Below are 22484 nucleotides of genomic sequence, written 5' to 3'. Positions count from 1 at the left end.
TACCTATTTCAAGGCTTGTCCGTCTCATCGGACATTGGGTATCAAAATGATTTCCGTCGCATTCTGCCTTGAGAATTTCCCGGCTCAGCAATGGAACTCCTTATCCCTCATCATGAACTCATGGTATTGGTTCTAGATGGTAACTGTTGTCTAGTGCTTGGCGGCCTCCTTGTGGACATCAGCCTTGCGGTTGTGTGTTTGCTCATCGATCTTGTCGCCGAGAGCATCACCAGCGGCCTGGGCTCGGGTGGTGAGCGATGCGTCGCTGTCCTTGGCAACGTTCTTGTTGGCCTCCTTGGAGGCAGTTGAGGTGGCTCCAGAGATCGACTCGGAGACGTAGTTAGCGGCGTTCCTGGGACACAATGTCAGTGAACGAACCCTCAAAAGGGGGCTGCGGCGTGGTGCGAATTGGGGAGGACGTACTTGATGGTATCCATTGCGATGGCTGTTTGAGGTTGACTTGAAAAGTCTTGTGTAGGTTTGACTGAGTGATGGATTGCGAATTTCTTGACTTGTGTTTTGCTGATGAAGAAAAGGGATGGAGTTGCCTGGGGAGGAGTGGTGTTTATATACACGGCGAACCCACCTCTGTAGTTCTCAGAATGAGGCTGGTCAAAGCCCCTTGCAACGAGTACGCAGGACGGAAACGCCCACAATTGCGAGCAACGTGCATCGAGTAAACGGGTTCGAGCCAGCAAAAAGACCCCGACGTCATCTGGAGAAAATGACGTCGAGATCCCTGCAGTCCAATCACGGGGCGTCTCAGCCTGTGGGGGACTGGCAAAAGCTTGGCCTCCATTACCTTCTTGGCGTGCAACGTCCAATCAACACCGGAGGATTTGGCTATTGACGGCGCTCGGATCCATCATGTCTCCCTCCACTGTCGTCAGTTCAGCGCTCAGCTTCCTTTGTCGACGACATCATCCTGCGCCGACGGAACCTGCCCAGATTCCTTGGGGCTACGAAATACGAGACACTGTCCCGCTGGGACTCCATCTTTGTCCACTCTGCGCGAGTGCTTCTAGACCACTTACGACCACCGGCTGGACGCTTCCGCACAGCCACACTCCGTGTTGTCCATCGATCGAAGTTACAAGCCTTCACAGAGAGACCACATGGGCAAGCCACCGATCGACACGAGTGTCTCCTCAGGTTACTGGTAGATCGATACACTACTGTATGCTCGATCTTGGGGTTACTGGGCTGGTGCACGGAACTCTCCATTGACTTTGTTGTGCAGACTGTTTCTCGACCATTGCTCATTGTTTTACGTACAGTAGGGCAATAGTACAACCCTGCCTGGTGACCTATTGTTTGTAACCTTGCCGTCTAACGGACCTGAGCTTACTCTACAGTCTCAGAAATACTCATCACGCAGGCGGAGGTGTCGAACGAGTCCAAGGTAGCTAGCGGGCATCGAGACACTGCTCGACTCCCCACCCCATGGGACACAAAGTTGTTGAATCCGTACTCATCGCTAGGTACATGCTGTACTCTAGACCGGTCCATCTTGAAAGGTTGAAGGGGCCGTGTGCATTTGTGATATGCTGTCGCACGTCATGATTCGCATACAGTCCACGCTCTCGATAGGCTCACGCAAGTCCAGATTCTGGTTGACGTTGTGTGCAGCTTGTCACTCTATGATATTTAGCCTGTCCACACGAAATGCCAGAAGTCATGGAGGAAATGACTTCTGGGTTTTCGTTTCTTGCGGGACGCCCAGATATAACTGTGCATATCAATGACGAGAGTCTTGGAACACTTAGTAAGTCCATGACATTAGGAAGACTACAATGTACGGAGTAGAATTTCAAGAGGGACAGAGGGGCAGGGAGGGGGAGAGAAGCCTATTTCGCACATGTCTCAGCCGCAGAGGTATCTGTGTAGAGGCCGCAGAACTCCATATATCTGCAGTCTTGCACTTTTTTATTCTCAGAATACAACCTCGGGTAAGGCATGGTAATTGTTTTACGATCTCTTTACAGCTCGGTGCCCGTCAATACTGATATCGGCCAAATCGGAATCATGATTTTCCCATGCACCTCGGATCGCCATCTCCGCCCTGAAATGCCGATCTGAGGGAATTTAACTCTACAGTAGTGTTAGCACGAAAGGACTCGCCCTCGCGGCCTCGCGCTCTCTGTCCCCGCGACAGTCCGTATCCTCGGCTTGTTGTTCTTTTGTTATCATTACAGTAGGTTCCCTCGGTAGGCAATTCGTCGCTGAAGGAGTAGTCGTCGCCGGCCACCCAAGTACGAGGATGTGTACCCTAATCCTTCCTGGACACTCCACACCCTCAAAACTCATCAAGTCAGTGGCCTCCGCAACGTTTTGCCGCCATCGGCTGATACCGGCAAAGTCGGCGTTGTAAAAATCCAGCTGGACGGAGCCCATCACGAGATTCACCTCATCAAACAGGCCCGAGAAAATCCCTCTCTTGCATGACAATCTTTTTCGATCACCCTGCAAGTCTGCAAGAGCCCTATGCGGCAAGAGCTTCATCTAACCCCCTTCTTCTCCTCCTCCTGGTCTTGGTTGTTTCCAAGCGGTGTCCGGCGAATTATCCGTTTATCCCAAAATCTGTGGCCAACCTCAAAGTGGAATACGGGGGTCGCTAGGTACGGGTCACCGACCGTGCAATATGTAACCCACCGTTCGTGCTCTCTGGATACCTTTATTATTACCCTCGTTCTCACTGTCCAGTTCTCCTGAATTTACTCTTCAACTGGTGAATTATAGAGTTTTGCTTGAAGAATCAACTGCCACCACGATTAGTACTGCCTCAAGCCTTATCTCATCCTCGTTCAGCTATACGAGCATCAGCTTTATCGCCAACGAGGACCGTCCGCTCACGTCAGGCTAACACGAGGATCTGTCAGCAAAGTCTTTCGGGGCGCGCAAGACCAATGCGATTGCACCGGTGACCGAGGGCTGAATCTCAGTATCTCAAGATTTCGAAGGCGACCTCGATACTCTCGACACTCGATACTCCTATCTATCGTCGTTCCATTCAGTATTCCGACTCGAGGCCATGAAATTAACCACCACCACCACCACCATCACGGCAGTAGAACAAACCGTCATGGAGTCTCCAGGCGTTTCCTGCTGGGACTTTGCATATGCCATCGGTCCATGCGCCCTCTCATTGCCGGGGTCGACTCCCACACCGAAAGAATGCAACATCTTCACCAAACGCAACTCGACCCGTAAAACACAACTCTCGCCATCTCCGTCGACGTTATCTTCTCCCTCCTCCTCCTCATCATCTTCGCCTCGAGATCCAAGTCGTCCAGACTCGCCGCGCAGCAACTTCATTCTCTCGTACCGCCACAAACAAAAGTCATTCAAATGTGAAAATAACACCACCGCCAACTCCTCCTCCTCCTCAACCACCGCTCCCCCCTCCGCGCTCGAAAGCAGGACGTACCTTTTATCCTGCCCGACGTCACGATCAGTGATGTACCCACATACACACGCGACCATCTCGACGCTCCTGTCTCAGCCGCGCACCCACCTCATCCTCCTCGTCCCGCAGAACAACATCGTCTGCCCGCGGGTCTGCGAACTGTCTCGCCTCCCTCGATCCGGAGGGAGTTGTATCCAGGTCCTACCTATCCCCGAGGTCATCGGGATGCTTTACACCGAAGAACAAGAAGACACCGTCGGCGCCGCCGCCGCAAACAAGGCTGGATCCGGGACCGCGGCCCAGGGCTCGTCCTCCGAGAGCGGATACGAGAGCGAGAGCTGTTGTTGCGAGGCGGTGGCCACGGACAGGGACTTGTCGAGCAGCCATGACGGCATCAACGTCGACAATGTCGGTGAGGTGGTGAGGAAGATTGTCAAGTACACCAAGGCGCGCAGTTTCGACGGGTACCTCGTCTTCGAGGACGACCGGACCAGCTGGCAGTTTCTGGAACGCGTAGGGAAAGGAGTCAAGGAGGTGTGTGAGAAGAAGAAGAAGGATCAGAAGCAGGATAAGACCTTGAAAGTGAGACGATGATGATCAGTCATCACGCACCTCGAACTCCCCTTTTTTTTTAGGTCCCTGTTCTCAAAATCAAGTTCTGGATGGGTACTGCTGCTGATGCTGATGCTGATGCTGATGCTGTTTCTGGGTTGGATGGGCCCGGCGGCCTTGGACCTTGAAAATTACTCGGGTTGATTACTGAACATGGGGTATCACTTGGTTCCAAAGGCTGCTGAGGACGACACTACTCATACTCGGACGAAGGACTCGACTTCGGTCGACTTCGGTTGATTCCTGACCCTCCCTCCTCAAGGCGCCCCATGGCTGCACACACGCGCACGGGGAACGAAAGCATATGAAATGAGATGACGAAGATCATGACGATACTTGCTGTTTGTTTGATTTTATGGTTGCAAAGAACGGGAAAGACTTTTGTGTGCGCGCGAGGAGATATTTGGTTTTCCCGTCCGTTTGCTGTTGAGAAATGTATGTTTGTTGATGTCGTTTGGAGCATTGATGACATACTGATTGATTGCTTGATTGATACCCTTGTGTGAAAGTCGTCTTTGGTATACAGATAGAATTGGGAATCTCAGAACCTGAAAACATGCACACATGCAAACCTATTTGGACTGAGAAACGCGTCACAAGCATCTCTTTTGAGTTTTTATCATACAGGTTAGTACCTACTCGTACAGGATGGGCCTAGGTGAGTTAAGGCTAGGTCGAGGCTTCCTACCTCCCTAGGTTGGGGGGGGGGGGGGACCTAGTGAGATTATTTCTGCTTCCTCCTTCTCCAGCTCCAATGCTTCTCCGGCGCCGCCGCCATCTCCTTCCACACTTTGATGTCCTCATTGTCCGGACCGAGTCTCAATTCGATGGCCCGAACCGCGAGGTCGACGTACTTTTTCACCCCCCTGGCGCTGCCGACGGAACCATACACCAACGCGGCATGGCAGTACGCTGGATCCATGTACCCTTGCAACCCTTCTTGGACGTACAGACTGACCAGACGCTCGGCATGCGACACACTGGCTTTAGACGCGGGGGACCAGTCGCCCAGAATTGATTGCAGAGTCGCCATCTCTGACAGGACCAAGTCTGAGTTTGAATCCGCGTCGGCGTCCGCATTGTCTTTACCACGACGACAACGTGAGCACGAGCACTGAAACCCGAACGACCGCCGGAGGTAGGCTTGTCGCTCCGCCGTGCTGTCCAGAGGGCTCGTGTACGCGATGCTGAGTTCTTCGCTTGCAGCGACGGAGCGGACGGCGTGCACGTGCTGCGTCAGCGTGCGGGTGTCGATGTGGAATATTGCGTTTGGCGCACAGTCGTGATTCATACGTGACGCTTCGGGAAACACGGCGAGATGCGGTCGTTGTTCGCCTTCGCGGTCGCGTTCGCTGCCAAGGCTGATGCCGAACGTGTTGGCGGCCGCGATGTCTTGGACCTGCGTCTCGGCGTTGTCCGAGAGCGAGGCAAGGGACAGGTACATGGCGCGTGTCACACTGGGGAGTTGGTCGATTGCACGACGCAGGTACTTTTCTCGAGTGGTTGCGTCAAGAACATTTTCAGAGTACGCGATCAGGATCGGCGTCGTGGCTAGGACAAGGTTTCCTCGACGGAGTGCCTTGCTGGCCAGCATCCCCGTGCCTTTACCTGGGATGGGTGCCGTGTACCAATTCCCGCTGTGGGTGTTGACGCCAGAGGACACGACGGATGTGTCATGTTCACTGAAGAGTGGCGTCGTGGCAACGATATGGTCGGCGACACTCGGTGTGGTGAACAGAGACAGTCCTCGACCACCTGCAAAGCCCGTGCTCGTGTAGACGCAGAGGGGTTCGTCGTTGATCTTGTCAAATAGAGTGTCGGTGCAGAATGGTCGGTATGACCATGGCGAGTAGCTGTCGCTATCGCTCGGGTCTCCTTGCAGATCGAGTTTGACGGATTGGAAAAGTTGGTCGGGATCAACTTGGTAAAGAGCGTCGTCATCAGCAGCCACTGGTGGTGTAAGTGCGAATAGGCTAAAACAGATACAAATGACTTGAAACATTGACCGTTGTCGTCTGGATCTCATTTCGTCCAGTCAGAGGCTGTTGTGGTGTACCTCCTGAAACCAATTCACGGTTGTTCGTGCAGGGTGTGTTTCAGGTGATGGCCATAGCGAACGAAGACAGATTTACAAACGCAACCTGAGGATGGAATAGAACGTGCCTCAGCCTGCGAAGATGCAATGCATTCAAGAAATCCACAAATCCATGCCAACACCAAGACGAGGGCGAACCTGGTAGATCTAGATCAAATCCAGACAACGCAACTACGAGCATCTGCGTATTAGCACAGAAGTCTACGGTCGATCATCGTGTTGTGAAAGCACACTGCAGCACTTGAAACTCGTACTTCTCCGTAGCGGCCGTGCGTCAGATCGGCCGACGACGATTGGACGATGAAAAATGGTCCAAAGATGGTTCAAAATCAGACAAGACATACGCAATCCTCGTCAAGACAGGCGGAAGCAATGTAACCAATGTCTCCTGCTACAGTGACTCTCTTGCTCTTCAATTCATCCACGGTCAAAGCCAGTACAATCGCCTTTTTCTTCGGTACCGTGGCTTGCCTACACTCCTGCCAAACCGCCGTCGACGAGCGATGACCCGGCCGACGAAGAGGTCGTGGCCTTCTTGGCTGGCCACGGTGCCTCGCCTCTGGCATCGATCATATGCCTTGGACTATCTCGGATTCATTCTGCTGGTCCTGGCACTATTTTCGGTCAGTCCCTATAACGAGGAGTGGGTGGTGATCACCAAGTGGCTGACAGAACGACATCACAGATTCGTTCATTCCTGGAGCCTGTGCAACAAATGTTTCGACTCGACAACCGAGCTATTCAATATCCATTCGCCAGCGTCCAACGCGTGACTTCGAAAGAGAACACCCTGCTCGCTGGCGTAGTGCCGTTGGTGCTCTTGGTTCTTTGGGCGGCTGTGGCAAGACCCGGCGTCCACAAGGCCCATGTCACGATGGTGGGCCTGTTCTGGAGCGTGTACCTTACCGTGCTTATTACGGACATCATCAAAAATGCTATAGGTCGCCCTCGCCCGGACCTGATAGCTCGATGTCAGCCGAAGACAGGAACGCCGACCGACGTTTTAGTCACCATGGCTGTCTGCACGCAGCCCGATCTTGAGCTTTTGCTAGATGGCTGGCGTAGTTTTCCGAGCGCGCACAGCAGCTGGGCGTTTTCGGGCCTGGGGTATTTCAGCTTTTTTTTGGCAGGCCAGAGGCACATCTTTCGACCACGGCCCGATCTCGCGAGTATTCTCATTTTTCTGGCCCCCCTGATTTGCGCATCTCTCGTGGCCATGTCCCGGCTGGCAGACTATCGACATGACGTGTACGATGTGTCGTGCGGCAGTTTTCTGGGCTTGGTCGTCGCATATACAACATATCGCCGAGATTATCCACTGCTCACACATCCAGAGTGTGATGTGCCGTACCCAAGGCAGACCGAGTACTCGTTGGTCGGAGAAACGACATCTCAGGTTGAGGCTCTAGAGCCGGAAATTGCGTTGGAAGGCTCGGAAGACATCGAGATGTTTGAGACATCCCACCTCAACGATGATTTTGCAAGTGATTGTGATGATATGGAACTTGGTCACACGAGCGACCGTATCTCAAAGAATGATGCGATGCGCACAGAGAGCGGTCCATCAAAACGCCCCTTAAAGCTCTTGATCCCTAAGCATTCGTCTAGCCCAAAGCGACTTTCGAAGAAGAAGATTTGGAGCCCCCGTCATGTAGTCTCGAGGTTACGAAGAGTTATCATCCGACGTTCGCACGGTATATCTCTACCCAAAGTGGCCTTGATGCTATTGTGAGTATTTTGTCACTTTGCGCAGAGGCACTAGACTAATGAGAACACGACAGGGGAGTACTGCAAGCGCTCTCAACCCTCAACAGCCTTCTCGGGGCGGCATTTCCGGACGGCCTGGATCTGATCTCAGGGCCTTTAAAAGCGCCGTTCGGACTGGACGACGGCGGCTTGGACCGCCTCACTGCCGGGGTTCAGCCCATCATGTGTCATTCCCATAATGACTATTTCCGCGCCGAACCTCTTTACCAAGCCATTCGGGCGGGCTGTACCAGTGTGGAAGCCGACGTCTGGCATGTAGACGGTGAACTCTACGTCGCGCACACAATACCCGCCATCCGTCAGGACCGGACCCTGAAAAGCCTATACCTAGATCAAATACTCGACATCCTCGACCATCAGAATCGGATCTCGCCGTGGCTCGGATCTGTCGCAGAAGATGAAGTCCACGGCGTTTTTGCCGCCGATCCAAAGCAGTCGCTTACCATGCTTGTAGACTTTAAGAACGATCCCACGACGATGTGGCGCCTGCTGTCGGCTGAGCTTGCTCCCCTGCGTGAACGCAAGTACTTGACCTATTTCAACGGAACGACGGTCGTGCCTGGACCGGTCACGCTTGTCGTCTCGGGAAACGCACCGTTTGACCATATCGTGGCAAATGCGACCTACCGCGATATTTTTTACGATGCGCCTCTGAATCTGATGACGGCTTTACCTGCAGCCATCTCTTCGGCCGAATCGGCCTCTCCATCGCCCTCGACCGGCGCAGATGATCATGAGCATGACATCTCATCTCCGCCCCAGGACCCAGACATCTACTCTTCCGCAAATTCTTACTCCGCTTCGGTGTCCTTCGTCAGGTCCATCGGGTATCCATGGCACTCGTCCATCTCCCAGCTCCAACTCGAACTTCTCCGAAAACAGATCCGCGGCGCCCACGCCCGCGGCCTCAAGGTTCGATACTGGGGCGTCCCACCCTGGCCGATTGGCGTGCGGAACTATATCTGGCGCGTACTGGTCCGGGAGGGCGTCGACTACCTGAGCGTCGACAACATTGACGCTGCAACAAAGGAGGATTGGGGTCCAAGGAAAGGTGGATGGGGCAAGAAATGGTGGCGGTAGCTATTTGCTCCGTCTGTACCTGTACGTAGCAATTTAAAATCGACGAAATATTGTCTTGTTACAAGCGCGAGCGAAATGTACATATCTAGCTGTAGTCAGCGAAGCAAAATTCCTCAAGTTTCCATACTGTTCCTGAAAAACAAGATCTTCCTTCACTTAGGGAGACTTGTTCTTCTTTAAATTCTTTTGAGATGATGTAGCTGCCTTTGACTTCCTTCACCTAGACAAACAGATCATCGGATACATCCTCTGTTGTCAATCATAAAGTCACTCTCAGCATTCATTGGAACAAAATGAGATATCATGGCCTGGAGATGGAATGTGTGGCACCACGAAAGACGGAAGGACTGTGTCATGTTTCCCATGTGGTGTCGTGTCGTGTCGTGTCATTATCATAAAAGGCATATAAATACCTTAACGCATCGTACTATGATCTGAGGATACATTCATTCAAGGGTTAGTGAGAGAGACTTGTCTGTCGGTGATTCAGTCAATCAATCAATCAGTCACTGACTGACTGACTGCTTCTGACGCCTCCTTTTGCAAAAGCCCTCTCGACTTCTCCGGAGAACGCTCGCAGATCGTCGAATCGCCAGGCATACCCCACGAGGTTCTTCTCTAGAGCCATCCTGCTCTCTGCCTCCTTGCCCCATCTCGGCCCGTCGCCTATCAACCACACGCTGCTCAGCCCGAGTCTCTTGGCCGGCGCCTGGTCGTGTCCGAGACTCTGCGCGACGTGCAGGATCTCCCCCTTCTTCGCGACGCCGGTTCCAGCGCAGTACTCGACGACCGTCTCCAGCTTGACCTCGTCGGCGCGCGTGGCATCGCCGCCGCCGTCACCCCCGTCGAAGTCTTCGGCCGTGAAGACTCTCCACCAGTGGACCTCGTCGTCGCCGAGCCCGCTGACGGGCGAGGTTGCCGTGACCGACCACGCGTACCTGTCGATGTTCGACAGCGCGACGAGCTTGTAGTGTCTGCCCAGAGATTTCAGCGCGTCCAGCGTCCCCGGGAACGCAGGCCAGCTGGCTATGACTTCCTCGCTGCCGAAGTGCCGCGCCTCGTCCTCGGTGCTCGGGACGCCGAGTTCCGTCGCCAGCCGCCGCCAGATCTCTGCAAGGATCTCGTCGAAGCGCTTCACGGGCCTCTCGAGCTTGATAGCGTCTTCCTGCCGCTGGAACGCCTTCAGGAACTCGACGGACCCGACGCTGGCCGAGTTGGGAATCGTGGTCGACAGCGGCGTCGGGTCCCGGTACGGCGACGATGCCGGAAGACGGGAGATCAACGGTTGGAACGCGTCGAGGATGTGCGCCTTGTACTCGATCAGGCTGCCGTAGACGTCGAATGACAATACTTTGTATTGGGTTAGCGCGAGAGGAGGAATAGTTGGCTCGGGCATTGGGAGGGCCATGATTTATTAATGTGTGGTTGTCAGGTTCCAGTCAAGACCCATCTCCGTATCACCAGCGACTGTAGTCCAAGTGGAGACACGCTCTCGGTGCTTTTGTTGTTTTGAGAGTCGCCGAGAGACAAAGTATCCAAGTTGGTATCGTGTTAATTATAATTGAATCGAAACTCGACATGGACTGAGGCTGAGGTCGCGATGCAAGGTGATACATCATCCTCGTGCGAGCCTGCAACACTTGACCAATCATGGTCGAATAGGCGGATGTCATGGTCTGGCAAAGCCCGACGGTACCTGGAAAGAGTACAAGAAAAAGAAAAGATACTTATAGGCAGCTGGACTTGACTTGGGGTCTCGCTCTTGATATGGTCCAGAAAAGACATCGCCAACTTCTAAATTCAATTGGTACATAGTATAAAGGACTTCGTGACAACTAGCCTTCAGACTGCAGCCTCATGGCAGCTACGGCAGCAGAGTTCTAACCCCTTTATTCGCCCGCTGGCTTCGCCTTACTGGAGTGCCATCCTTTTGTTTCTTGAGTTCCTCTTCAATCTTCTGCACAGCGGCGGCCACGGTCCCGACAGACATTGAATTCTGAGCTTCTTGATTGAGACTGTCCTGATCGTTGGCTGGAGAGCCTTTCTTGGGTTGTTCGATCAATTTACCCATCGACGTGGTCGGCTTGCGAGTCACATTTCTGCTCTTTGGGACGCCCTTCGATCTTGAGCCCGTGGCAGACCTTTTCTCGACCTTACCGCTCTGTACGGCAGACTTCCTCCGATCGCTGCGTTTCGGTTGCTTCAAGGTCGCAATGTCATCAGGAATAGGTGGAGGAGCTGGTTTTGCAGGTGATTGGGTTCGTACACTAGTCGGCTCAGGTGACTTTAGAAAACAGAAATGTGTTCCCTTCTGGCCAGGACTAGACACTTCGTAGTCTGACGCATTTTGCATCTGAATATCACTGTCCCCACGCGAGATAGGAGAGGGATTGTTGGACCTATCCTCGTAAGCTGGAGTTGATTCTCGTATCCAGTTGGGTACAGGGAATTCTGGCTCCACACTCTGCCGAACATGATCCTTTACCAACTCGTGCGCAAACAACAACGTACTTCGGTCCAGAGGGGGACGTGGTGTGTCCGGACGACTGGGAGGTAGACAGACGTTCGGCCTATCTGAGATTCCGCTCATGTCGCCCTGTGACTGACCTTTCCAAGCAGCACTGCTACTCAGCGGTTCTTGAATGGTTTCACCATCCACTTGGCTGTCATCAACAGAGGTATCATCTCCTGACGGGGAACGCTCAATAGGCTGCGGTTGAAAGTGTGAACAGTGAGAGATGCTCTTATTGGAGCAACAGGCGTTGTAGTCAGGTACTTCGGCACAATCACAGCCCTGACAAGCACATGGAACGCACCGGCAATTCTGTTCTGGCTCACAGCATCCGCAATTTCCAGGGGCTTTATGCTCAATCGTCTCATCTACCTCTTGATGGCTTTGTGGATGTATCCCTTCTGTAAGCTTCTCCGCTGCCGCAGACTCGAGGACTCTTGCGAGATTATCCGGCACAAGATCACACTTTATGCCATTTGCAGCCAAGATATTTCTGAATCTGTCTGCGGCAGATTGCATTAGGCGAGATTCCCTATCGAGATAGCTTCTCTGTCGTTGCAACGCCAGTGGAGAGGCAAGATCGTCTCCAGCAGGCGTTCCAGGAAGCCCCAAGATCGGATTATCTTTCCTTTGCTGACTATCCAGGCCCAGGCCAGCACCGTCTTGGCTCTTTAAAAGGTCCGTCGATTCCGGCGAGTCAATGTCTCTTGCGCCGGACGGAGATAAATCCTTCTGGACGGCATTTAAGTCACCGGTGGCGCCTCCTGGTTGTTCTGAAACATCCAACACATCTCCCACTCCACTCGAGCCGTCAAACAGCGAGTCGAGGTCAGAGGGTCTTGTCTGTCGATGTGCTTCTGCTTGGGAATGTTGCTGCCAGCATGCCTCCTCCGCCGATGTCTGCTGCTGGCCAAGGTCCACGGGCATTTGAACCTCTTTCGGAGTCCTTGGATCGCCATAGGGTCCCTGGTGAGGACTGTTACTATGAGAGTCCAAATGATCATCAAGGGTGGTGTGAACGGGCGCCATTCGGTCAAACGATACACTGTCGATGTGGTTTTGGCTGGTTAAGCTGTACCGAAACGATGGATTCAACGCGTTTGAATCTTGAAAATAGGTTGGAATGTTAACAGGATAGTTGGCCTTTGACTCTTGTGACAAGTCTGGCCCGATGTACTGATATGTGACTGTCTCTGGCTGACTCGGTCCTTCATTGAGGAGCGAGCTCGGTGAGCGAGTAGGCGGCTTCGGAGGATAGTACATCGGTGACTTTATCTCGTATTTTGCATCTGACGGAGTATGGTATGGAATTGTTGGGGTGTAAGATACCAACGGGTAACCTAAGACCGACTTTGAAAATGAACGACTTTCCATAGTTGTCTGTGCAGACACCACTTGTCCTTCTCCCAATCGACAGTCCAGAGAAGCTTGCAAAGCGTCTTGACTATCCGGCCGCTTATTAGTCGAAGGCAGCTGGTCATAGTCGTTATATTGCTGTTGTGCTTTGTTACCCTCCTGCTGATCATGTTCCTCCAGCCGGTGCGACGGCATTGCGGCTGCGCGCGGGTATGATTGCACGTGTCCGGCCCAAGGGGTATGCCCCTCCACCACCTCGCTGTCGCCTTCGCTTTGGTCTTGACTTGGTGCGTGGATCGAAGCTGGCTTAGGTATTGCAGGGTCTGAGGACAGAAACATGGTGCTGATTGATGACAGGCACCCAGAGTTGACGCATTTGGCTTGGGAAATCAACAGTAGCGCCAATTGACGGGATCATGATAACTAAAGGGATTCTACTGTCCGCGTTATGCGGGCACAGGAATGCGGATTGTGATTAGCAACAAGCACCTACATTCCAACAGAAAATGGTTGCTACGGGACGCTGTCTCGATCCCTCATGGCACCATCACATACTACGTCGTCGTTGTTGCCTTGAGGATGGGTGTCAAGTGGTCATGTACATGAGGCACCTGCTTGATCAGTACTGCACTACGCGAAGTCCAGATCTCGTGCGCAAAGCAGGGTGACAAGCAGGGCGTACAGAAAGCTTATGAAGGTTTGCGCCATGTTGGGCCGAGGGAGTAAAGGCGACGGGTTCCGAAGCATAGACTCTTCCGGGATTAGTTGATCCTTGGTCAAGGGTGTTGCGATGCTGAGCAGCCAAATGTTGATGCTCGTGAGGTGAAATTGAGGCTCTCTAGGCTGAAGATGCAGAACAAAGTTTCTCGCCGGTTCGATGCCTCGGTACGTAAGACAGATACTTGTACCTAAGGGTAGCTAGCCTACCTTAACTAAGGTACTTGTAGTTAACTAAGTTACGTAGTTAGTTGGTTAGAGTCTCGCTCTAGGCACTAGTTAGTTAACAGCCCACTAACCTGTCGAGGCCACCGACTTGGATTCCGCGCTCTCGGGATAATCATTACTTATAGTTGTCCAGCTTCCAGCTTACGACATGCTATCGATGACTTACTCTCAATTACTTATTACTCTCCGTTCCACTGGCTGAGGCTATGTATATATATGCAGCTAACCAGCCTAGAAACAGCCTCCCCCATTGTTGCCCACGCCAAGCTCGACCTTCTTACTGCCCAACATGCGTCGCCAGCCCTCAGATCATCCTTCCGCAATGCTACATCATTTCTCACAGCAACCTACGCCACCTGCATTGTAGAAAACAATGTCCGGAATCGAAATTCTCGGCGTGGCTGCTAGTGTGATCCAAATCGCTGACCTGGGCGCTCGTCTTTCTGTCAAGCTCTTTACATTCTCACGCAAAATCAAAGCCGCCGACAAATCCATTGACAGCATTTCACAAGAAATCGCAGCAACAGGCGCCGTATTACATCAACTCGGCAATGAGCTGTCCAAAGATGAAAACGCGGAGCTCTGCTCGAAGGAGGCCCTCGCCACAACAAAAGACCTCGTCGACAGATGCATGGATGTCTTTAACGACCTGAATTCTTCGCTGGACGGGAATCTCTCGTCTAACTCGATAGTGGCAGGATGGAAACAAAGGCTGAAGTTCCCTTTCTTGGAGGAGCAGATTCAACTCTTGCGTACAAATATGGAAAGGCTGAAAAGCTCTCTGCTAATCATGCTTAACGTGCTCATATTTGCGGCGCAGGCGAGAAGGTGAGTCTTCTCCCTTCTGCGCGTCTGCTTGCGATCAAGCCTGACAACATGGCGTTGCTCCACTGAAGCCATCGTGATATTGGCCTTCTTAAAGACCATAGAGAGTTGATTGAGATCCTAATTGAGGAGAAGAATGATTCAGAGCGGAGGTATCAGCAAGCACAACAAGCGATTGGCGAGGCTTCTGCCAAACGGCCCGACAAGGAAGCAAATGAAACGGTGACCGGGCACCCATTGCCATATGGGACAGTGAACGCCGTTGTCAATGCAGGGCCTCGACCGGTGACGGCCCTGGGCCAAATCGACGCTTCGGAGACGAGAAGAACCCCACCGCCTTTTGGTCTCAGATTTCGCCTCGAGGAAATCCGAAATCATGGGATAGCGATCCGGACTCTGCTTACGGAAGTGAACTCTTTCAATCGTGAAATGATAGGTTACGACTTCCGGGACAAGCTACAGCGTGGAATTTTAGGGGCGCACTGGCAACAATGGGCACCTTTGCGCGAAGTGTATGGGGAGAAAGTCCTGATGGATGCCTTTTCGGAGCAGCCAGAAGTGGTATGGCCCTGGCCGTCCTCCGCATATCTTTTCAACTTGCATTGGGAATAGTTGTGTTATCATTATGGGCTAACATCATTGATAACAGGTCCAATTTTGGTTGTCGAAGTTGGAAACGAGTGGTTTCAGCTTCTCTCACGAAAAGACTGAAACGACAGCTCCCGGGCACCGCATGCGACCCGATGATCGTGAAAGGGTGGAGCGACCCCGACGTCGGGGCCAAAACAGGCAACACGTATCAACCGACAAAATGGAGCCAAACATCGTTCTTCGAAAGCAGGTCGAGAACTTGCTAGATACCTCCAAACCAGACCTTCCCAAGCCAAATCAGCCAGTGGTAGAGTTCCCTCCTGACAAAGGTCTGTTCGTTCAAAATCCAGCCTCCTGCATGATTCTGAATTGACGTCGCAGGTTTCGTTCTCGGTGACTCCGCAGTGGCCGACGACTTCGACTTTGATAGTTTCTTGCGCGTATCCAGGTCTGACGCCGAGATCGATGTAGATGGAGATGATGCACCCCAAACTGTAGAGTCCTTCCCACTCGTGACTGAGAGGACGATCGCCTCAGAATCAAGGAGCGTAGAAGGACATTTTTTAAGGAGCACGGATGTATCGGCACCGAACGACCCCAACATGGATGTCCCAGAGCGGCAACCAAGCCAACCCTCCACATTCGACGAGTATATCAGGCGATACACCCAGCTATCCAGCTCCGAATATACGAGTGCAACTTGAGGTGATCATGGTAGTATGGCTCAGACCAGGAATGTATTGGGTTCGTATGCCGTGAGGAGTTCACATGAGCCCAGTTGTTTTTCTTACGAAGGCTCTAGGCAAATGCAAAACCATTTTGCAACTTTGTTAGCGCAACAGCAATACAAACCTTGAGCATGTCATGCTCACCCCCATCTGCAATCACTGATTGCCTGGTGATATTCCTTGCCTCAAGACTTCTAAAAGCCAACAAGATTCGATATATTCTCGGCTTCCTAATGCAATTAGCGATGCACTTATCCATAACTCTACTGAGAATTATGGCCTTGAGATATTCGTATAGCGTTTCAAGACAGTCCTAGGGATCACCAAGTTGTAAAAAGCGACTCGCGGCGTCACTCCAGTTTGCTCCGAGATATTTTACTCGTACTGGAAGCGGCCTTGTCCCACATTTGCCGGTGACACATTAGCCATTTCGTCATTTTCGGGAGCGGCGGGCAATGTACGAGAATGAGGCAAGGGATACGAATCCTTGTACTCCATCTCGTTGGATGCTTCACGAGTCATGGCGGCGCCGTGGCGGCTCTGGTCTCCAGATCTTCGTCAGTGCTGGCCATCGGCGGTCAGAGACGGAATTTTTAAGGTTCATCCTTCTCGTGCGCACCCGTTCTAACTTTCTCACGTGGTGTTTGCAACGACATTTCAGACCCCGAAAAGTTTGCCGGGTCCAATGGGAAAATAAAGTTTCGAAACTCTCATGCCATCGGGCAATCTTTTGCGAGAGAAGGATTTTCGCAGAAGGAGTTGCTTGCGAGCTGCTGGAGTCAGAGCTAGGGACCCAGTCGAGGTAGGGAAGAACAAAGCCGCAGACACCACTAGGCAACTACAGTAGAGCGCAGGAGGCGACCATTTATCATTGATCAAGCAAGAGAAGGGAGTTTGTGCTGTGCCGTTTCATCCCTAAACGAGGTGTTAGAGCCTCAGGCCAAGGCCCCAGTTGGCTGGGTGTCCAGTAGCCTGTAAGTCAGAGCCAAACGGGGCAACAACAGCCTTTTGTGCTATTCGTAGGGGATGTCGGCTTCCGGACTCAGGTGCTTACGTGGTCGAGTGCGGAAGCAGCGGCACAAGAAGCGGCGGAAGTGCTCAAGGCCGTTGTGTGGACAGGCGAAACAAGGAGGAGAAGGAGACGAGTGTTTAGTTGATCATAAAACAAGAAGATGGGTGAGATACGGGTGAGAACTTGGAAAGCCAAAAGTATCTTTTTCGCCAGGCAAAAGAGTTCGGGGCTACTTGACGCCGTTCCCAGCCCTGCATACAATATGACAGCGAAGCAGGGTACGGAGGAACACATCGTACATTCCAGGTAGCTGTAGACAGATATGGGCACAAGACGGACAAATACGGACGGAGGAACCAAGGGCCATGTCGCCGGCTAAACGGGAGAATTACGGGAAAGGAAGGTCCTGCTCTGAGCCGCGTGGAAATTAATCTTCTCTACGGTGAACTTTGTCGTTTCAGATGCCCAGAAAGGAAGCTCTTCAGTAAAAACTTAGACTGCGCATGCGTAACCTGGTCACGGCAATTCACCAACACGTCCACGGTAATTTACCTTTGCATGTCGACGCCCTTATGCAAGTCATTCATGCCTTGATCGGATGAGAAGCACTGGAACTGTAAAACATCAACAAATCTTAACGCCGACGCCATGCCATTGCTCTACGGCTCGGACTAGAGAGTACTCCCTACCTAGGTTCAGGTATTGCCCTTGCAACCATTGAGCTCCGTAGCCTGGAGATATTGTATCTGCTAGGCCCCATACTTCCGCTAGGCTGGTGTACAGATACAGGATTCCTAGGTAATGAATACCTCACTAATGGACACGTGTACTCCGTAGGGGGTACAGAACTCGTATCCCACTCCGCCCGAGTCGCTTCTACCACAGCACAGAGGGACCGTGGAGAATACTCGAATACTTAGAGTATGGAAAGAGGCTTCTGTTAGTGCAACTTAGCTGCGCATCAGCCGTGGACAGACCGCTCTCACCTGGTTCTCGGTTACTAACTTTGTGACAAGCAACAGACGGTGCGACTCTGAAAGGTGAAATCCTCCCTTGGCAATGCCCACCGCTGTCACAGGCCTTGCCGACCACTTGCATCGATAGTAGCATGTCACACTGCTGTCACCACACCCCGTTCCGTAAACCGCACACGGCGCACCTATCGCAGATCTGGCTGGGGGAAAGCAGCCGATTTCGTTCTGTCAGCCTCCGGCTTGTGTTGAACCAGACTGCTGTCATCACTGTCGCTCCCCTTATTCGGGTCCTGAGGAGGACGTACCGGGGCTCCAGCTACTGGCCTTGGCGGTCTTCAGGGGACCAGGTTGGCAAGGAAAAGAGCATGACCCGCTCGCCATGAGACAGTCTATCAACTGTAACCGTACATTATTCATTATAGTATGACTTTGTACTCCATACGGATACTGTACTTCGGCGAACTGTCCTTGTGTGTCAAGAGGTCCCACTGCTGTGGTCAGGCATCCCTCAAACTCTATTCGACCCCGATTCGGCAAGAGACTTCGGGCCTAAGAGCCCCCCTGCCTCAGTACTCGTTCGGCGTGCGAAATGCCAGAGCCAAGGGACCAGCATCGTGTATGGATATTATTGGGATTTGGATCATGTCGGGACGCGCAAGGTGCTGGGCAGTGGAAAGTCGTCATTGGAAGCCAGCTTTACGCACTTTCCATCTCGAAATCTGCGCAGCCTGGCAAGCCTGGATAGAGACGTTCATCCTATATAACTACAATACTCGGTGCCTCAGAGTGGCCTGCCAAACACTAGTCAATGTTGTACAAGACTGTACGAGTACGCAGTATCGGTGGCCGTACTGTAGTCTGCCCAGCCAAAGCACAGGTAATGGCAAATTCCGTTCCTAGCCCCGTCGCCGCACACTTTCCGGCCTCGGTGGTTTGCATCTTTTCGGATGACTTTTCAAAAGCGCCACCGTACCCCGTACCAAAGTTTCCAACTCTCTGCAAACCCAGTCTGGCGTATGTTTATACACTGGTCCGAAAAGCCAAAATACAAGCAGATACACTGTCAATTGGTCGCCCACCTCTTTGACCTTGGCCTATGCTACCGTATTATCCGGGCAGTCATGCCACATCAACACGCACATCTCTGTGCCCCTGGCTACTGGCCATATTGCTGACGGCACAATCTACCTTTCTGCCACATTGACGTCGTCCTGTGGCCCCAATGGAGAAGTATATCCGTCCTTTGCATGATGTACTCCCCAAGGTGGGTCATGCACCATCGCATTAGCCACGGCTTCGGCGTCGTCTGGCTACCTGAAAAGACTCAGCTGCATCTAGGGCCCTGTCGACGAGCACGACACAGGCGGCGCCACCCAGCAGCGAAGGTTCAGATCAAGCCTTGAGCAAACAAACTCTACCCATTAATAATCCTTTTTCCCTCTTACAAACACTATTATGGCCATGGTCAAGTGATGGACGCCAAGGGGAACACCGTGCTGTCCGTGGCTTCGAGTGACACTGTGCAAACGGTGGGGCAGAGTTTGTTGTGTTTTGTCTTTTCTGTGCCATCACATCTCCTATCCAGGGCTATTCTGGTGTGCATCCGTACCACCACGCGAAATGGATCATCCTCCGTGTTGCCTCAGCCGCCGTGCGAAACCTTGTTGGCTATGGATGAATCAGATATCAGTGTAGAAATCCCCCCCAGCCGTAAATCTTCCTTTCACTTCACCACAGCAGGCTCTGTCTTCAGCGACCACCATCACCGATACATGCTCGCCGCTCTCGAGCATCACTCACCACACCCACTGGAATACATCATACACCTACCATGTCTCGTACCATCAAGATCACGACTCGACAAGCCATTCAAATCGCCCAGAACAGTGAGAATGGCTCTATCGACCCCATAATTCTCCACATACTGGAGCTCGCCTTGTGCCGCATATGGAACAATATTCAGGACCAGCCGGATAGTTACATTATGAGCCAGCTGGAATTCGCCGTGTTCAACTATCACAGAGCTCTACCAGACCTGCAAAACGAAACAGCACGGGAAGCTGTCTCAAGGTACTGGGATAGTCACACCCTCGTCCTCGATGTTTGAGCCGCTTCCGCGCCACACAGGGACCACCGCGGCATCGATGGGCCCTAATCTTCACACTATTTATGTCGCGGCGCGAAATTATCCCGCTCCCAAATCATCGATCCCCAGACCCTGAAGGACACGCCCAAGGTCAAAAGGGGTGACAGCTTTCGACTCTCGAGTACGGCGCTTACGACGGTATGAGTATATCATATGTGTTGGCCTTCTCCCTCGGTCGAAGGCAATCCCAAGGGAGAAAGTCCGTCACCGGGGCCAAGAGTCCATTGTAGACTGAGAGGAGGGTCACTAGGCTTGCATTCGGGCCGCTGGCCACTGCGAGCTGGCCGTTGCGCCATGGATTTGGTGCGAGTGGTGACCAAAGGTCCAAAGCTGAGAACTGAATGGGTTGGACTCGCTTGGGACAGGCCCCTCTACTTCCTTGTACGGGGTACGGAACATGTGTTTCTCAGCCGATGGGTACCCTACCCAATAGTAGTCGTCCAGGCTCCATGGCCTTACGCAGTCAGTCATATACGGAGTACTTGCACTCACCCTGCTCTACTTCCTGGGCTGCCATTTCCTTCATTGGCGACAAGCCAATATCTGTTCTGAGTTTCATCAGTTCGATTCCATTTGTATTGTTAAAGAACCACCTGTACAATTATGTATGCAGAATGTGGTATACCTATCCAATACGCTTCCCACGGGAGATGAGTTGATCCCGACATTCGATACCCCTTCTGTCTATGCGGTCCAATATGCACTGCCTGGCTAGAGCCTGCGCAACAGCATCCGAGGGCGTCGTTTCCTACAACGAAGCTGTTCGAATACCATCAACCCATGGCACATCAAGATGAAGGGAGGGCACTTCGCCCTGCCTGATGCCTTTGCACAATCATCCCTTGTGTACGGATTCTGTTGTGGTTGCATTCCGGCTTGCTGAGAATGCAGGGACGTGCAATCATAACACCAACCGTCCTTTGAAATGCCTAGAGATAACTGTTTCCTCCTGCAACCATACTCGAGGTCAGAAAAACATGTATATCCCTCTTGTGACAGTTGCTGCGTACTGCGTGGCTGCATTTCAACCAGCGCTGGCCACGGTGCATCTCAAGGTACGCGATCTACAGGCTGCAGGGCTTCGGGATGCGACTTTTCGCCATTCTATCCGAGGAGGCAGTTCTGTAAAAGACATTCACAGGGTGCGCGCAGCGTTATACGTGACCTCCACTGCACCTTGCTGACCGTTGCAGCTCGAATCCAGACAAACCGCGCCCCTTCTTGTAGCCCCGACAGCCGAGTGCGACCAGTACGATGGATGTTTCTATGTCAGTTCTGGCAACTATACGTGGCAGCTCCAATGCACAACCAATTACATCGGAAGTATCATATCGACAGACAATGCAGACAGCTTGGCCGCATGCATTGAAAGTTGTGTCACATTCAACGCCGCGAATGAGCCGGGCGCGTGCCTGGGGATCAACTTCAACGCAGCCAACCACGCAGCTGTGGGACAGTGCACACAGTACTCGGATGTGCAAGACTTGCTCCTGGCAAGCGAAGAAGGAAGTAAGAAACCCTAAAGCAAATATACAACTTGGCCGATGGAGGAGAGTCGTCACCGGGAAGATTCCACGCCCTGTGTAAGCAGAGCGTTTTGAAAGGGAAATTGGCTGACCGGGAGAAAACAAACAGATGTGCAGGACTCTGCGCTGTTGATTCTGGGGCCAGATGGACATATTTACGCCACGCCGCAGCCAGCACCAACTTTTTCTGGCGCACCAAGTCAGCCTCCAACCGCCGATCCCGTACCAACATCGACGACGAGTTCCTCGAATGCGTCTCCAAGCACCACAGCCTTCAGTACCACCGTATCAACGGAAAGCCCAGGAGTAGGGTTGGGCACGATCACAGTCACAACCACTCTGACCAGCACCAACTTTGTCACATCCTGCCCGCCTGGCGCTACCGCATGTCTCTCCACCTCATCGACCTTAGTCTCGCCATCGTCGATCAGTGCGGCATCTAGCGCAGCTAGCAGTTACGCGAGCAGTGGCAACGAGGCAATATCTACTACGATCACCCCCTCGATAACGCCAACTACACAGGTGACAACCACCCGCTCTGCCACCACTACCACTTCCACAGCGCCAGGAGGCTTTGTAGTGGACGCCATCACTACATTGACCATGGTGGTCCCGGTGACGATCTACAAGTTCCAGCCAGTCGATATCTGTACGGGCATCACCCCGTCTTGCTCCTTGACAACACTTACATCGACCAGCGTGGGTTACAGAACTGAGCTTTCGTGCACACCAAGCGCATGTGCAGGCATTAGTGCTGGCGCGTTGGCGGACGCTGCATTCGCGGGGACTTGTATCCTCTCCTGAATTCCGCAGTGGCTCTTGTTTCGCACGAGCGACCTGCGTCAAGGCGTTCTTGTGATTGATTCAGATCTTCCATGCGTATCGAAGACTGGCGATTTCATTGGTGGA

The 22484-nt window shown here is 52.6% G+C and overlaps 9 protein-coding genes across 9 annotated transcripts; 5 read left to right on the top strand and 4 right to left on the bottom strand.

The window, feature by feature from the left end:
• Positions 1–150: 150 nt before the first annotated feature.
• On the bottom strand, positions 151–437 carry PV08_05529 (uncharacterized protein; the record flags this gene model as incomplete). The annotated part of the gene is made up of 2 exons (XM_016379872.1): positions 151–352; positions 424–437. The coding sequence occupies 2 exons, from the start codon at positions 435–437 to the stop codon at positions 151–153; spliced, it is 216 nt and encodes a 71-aa protein (XP_016235699.1).
• Positions 438–3631: 3194 nt separating this feature from the next.
• On the top strand, positions 3632–4146 carry PV08_05528 (uncharacterized protein; the record flags this gene model as incomplete). The annotated part of the gene is made up of 2 exons (XM_016379871.1): positions 3632–3988; positions 4042–4146. The coding sequence occupies 2 exons, from the start codon at positions 3632–3634 to the stop codon at positions 4144–4146; spliced, it is 462 nt and encodes a 153-aa protein (XP_016235698.1).
• A 596-nt stretch (positions 4147–4742) lies between these two features.
• On the bottom strand, positions 4743–6044 carry PV08_05527 (uncharacterized protein; the record flags this gene model as incomplete). The annotated part of the gene is made up of 1 exon (XM_016379870.1): positions 4743–6044. One exon carries the CDS (start codon positions 6042–6044, stop codon positions 4743–4745), a length of 1302 nt encoding a protein of 433 aa, XP_016235697.1.
• A 572-nt stretch (positions 6045–6616) lies between these two features.
• On the top strand, positions 6617–8960 carry PV08_05526 (uncharacterized protein; the record flags this gene model as incomplete). Its single annotated transcript, XM_016379869.1, has 3 exons — positions 6617–6736; positions 6799–7841; positions 7895–8960. 3 exons carry the CDS (start codon positions 6617–6619, stop codon positions 8958–8960), a joined length of 2229 nt encoding a protein of 742 aa, XP_016235696.1.
• Positions 8961–9462: 502 nt separating this feature from the next.
• On the bottom strand, positions 9463–10368 carry PV08_05525 (uncharacterized protein; the record flags this gene model as incomplete). The annotated part of the gene is made up of 1 exon (XM_016379868.1): positions 9463–10368. One exon carries the CDS (start codon positions 10366–10368, stop codon positions 9463–9465), a length of 906 nt encoding a protein of 301 aa, XP_016235695.1.
• Positions 10369–10824: 456 nt separating this feature from the next.
• Positions 10825–13167, bottom strand: PV08_05524 (uncharacterized protein; the record flags this gene model as incomplete). Its single annotated transcript, XM_016379867.1, has 1 exon — positions 10825–13167. The coding sequence occupies one exon, from the start codon at positions 13165–13167 to the stop codon at positions 10825–10827; it is 2343 nt and encodes a 780-aa protein (XP_016235694.1).
• Positions 13168–14146: 979 nt separating this feature from the next.
• On the top strand, positions 14147–15210 carry PV08_05523 (uncharacterized protein; the record flags this gene model as incomplete). Its single annotated transcript, XM_016379866.1, has 2 exons — positions 14147–14601; positions 14703–15210. The coding sequence occupies 2 exons, from the start codon at positions 14147–14149 to the stop codon at positions 15208–15210; spliced, it is 963 nt and encodes a 320-aa protein (XP_016235693.1).
• A 4524-nt stretch (positions 15211–19734) lies between these two features.
• On the top strand, positions 19735–20010 carry PV08_05522 (uncharacterized protein; the record flags this gene model as incomplete). The annotated part of the gene is made up of 1 exon (XM_016379865.1): positions 19735–20010. The coding sequence occupies one exon, from the start codon at positions 19735–19737 to the stop codon at positions 20008–20010; it is 276 nt and encodes a 91-aa protein (XP_016235692.1).
• A 1016-nt stretch (positions 20011–21026) lies between these two features.
• Positions 21027–22379, top strand: PV08_05521 (uncharacterized protein; the record flags this gene model as incomplete). The annotated part of the gene is made up of 3 exons (XM_016379864.1): positions 21027–21191; positions 21243–21558; positions 21685–22379. 3 exons carry the CDS (start codon positions 21027–21029, stop codon positions 22377–22379), a joined length of 1176 nt encoding a protein of 391 aa, XP_016235691.1.
• Positions 22380–22484: the final 105 nt, after the last annotated feature.

Source organism: Exophiala spinifera (genome assembly GCF_000836115.1).
Source record: "Exophiala spinifera strain CBS 89968 unplaced genomic scaffold supercont1.4, whole genome shotgun sequence".
NCBI classification, from domain to species: domain Eukaryota; kingdom Fungi; phylum Ascomycota; class Eurotiomycetes; order Chaetothyriales; family Herpotrichiellaceae; genus Exophiala; species Exophiala spinifera.
Note: the sequence above shows the minus strand (reverse complement) of the source record. Positions and strands in the feature narration are given on the sequence as shown.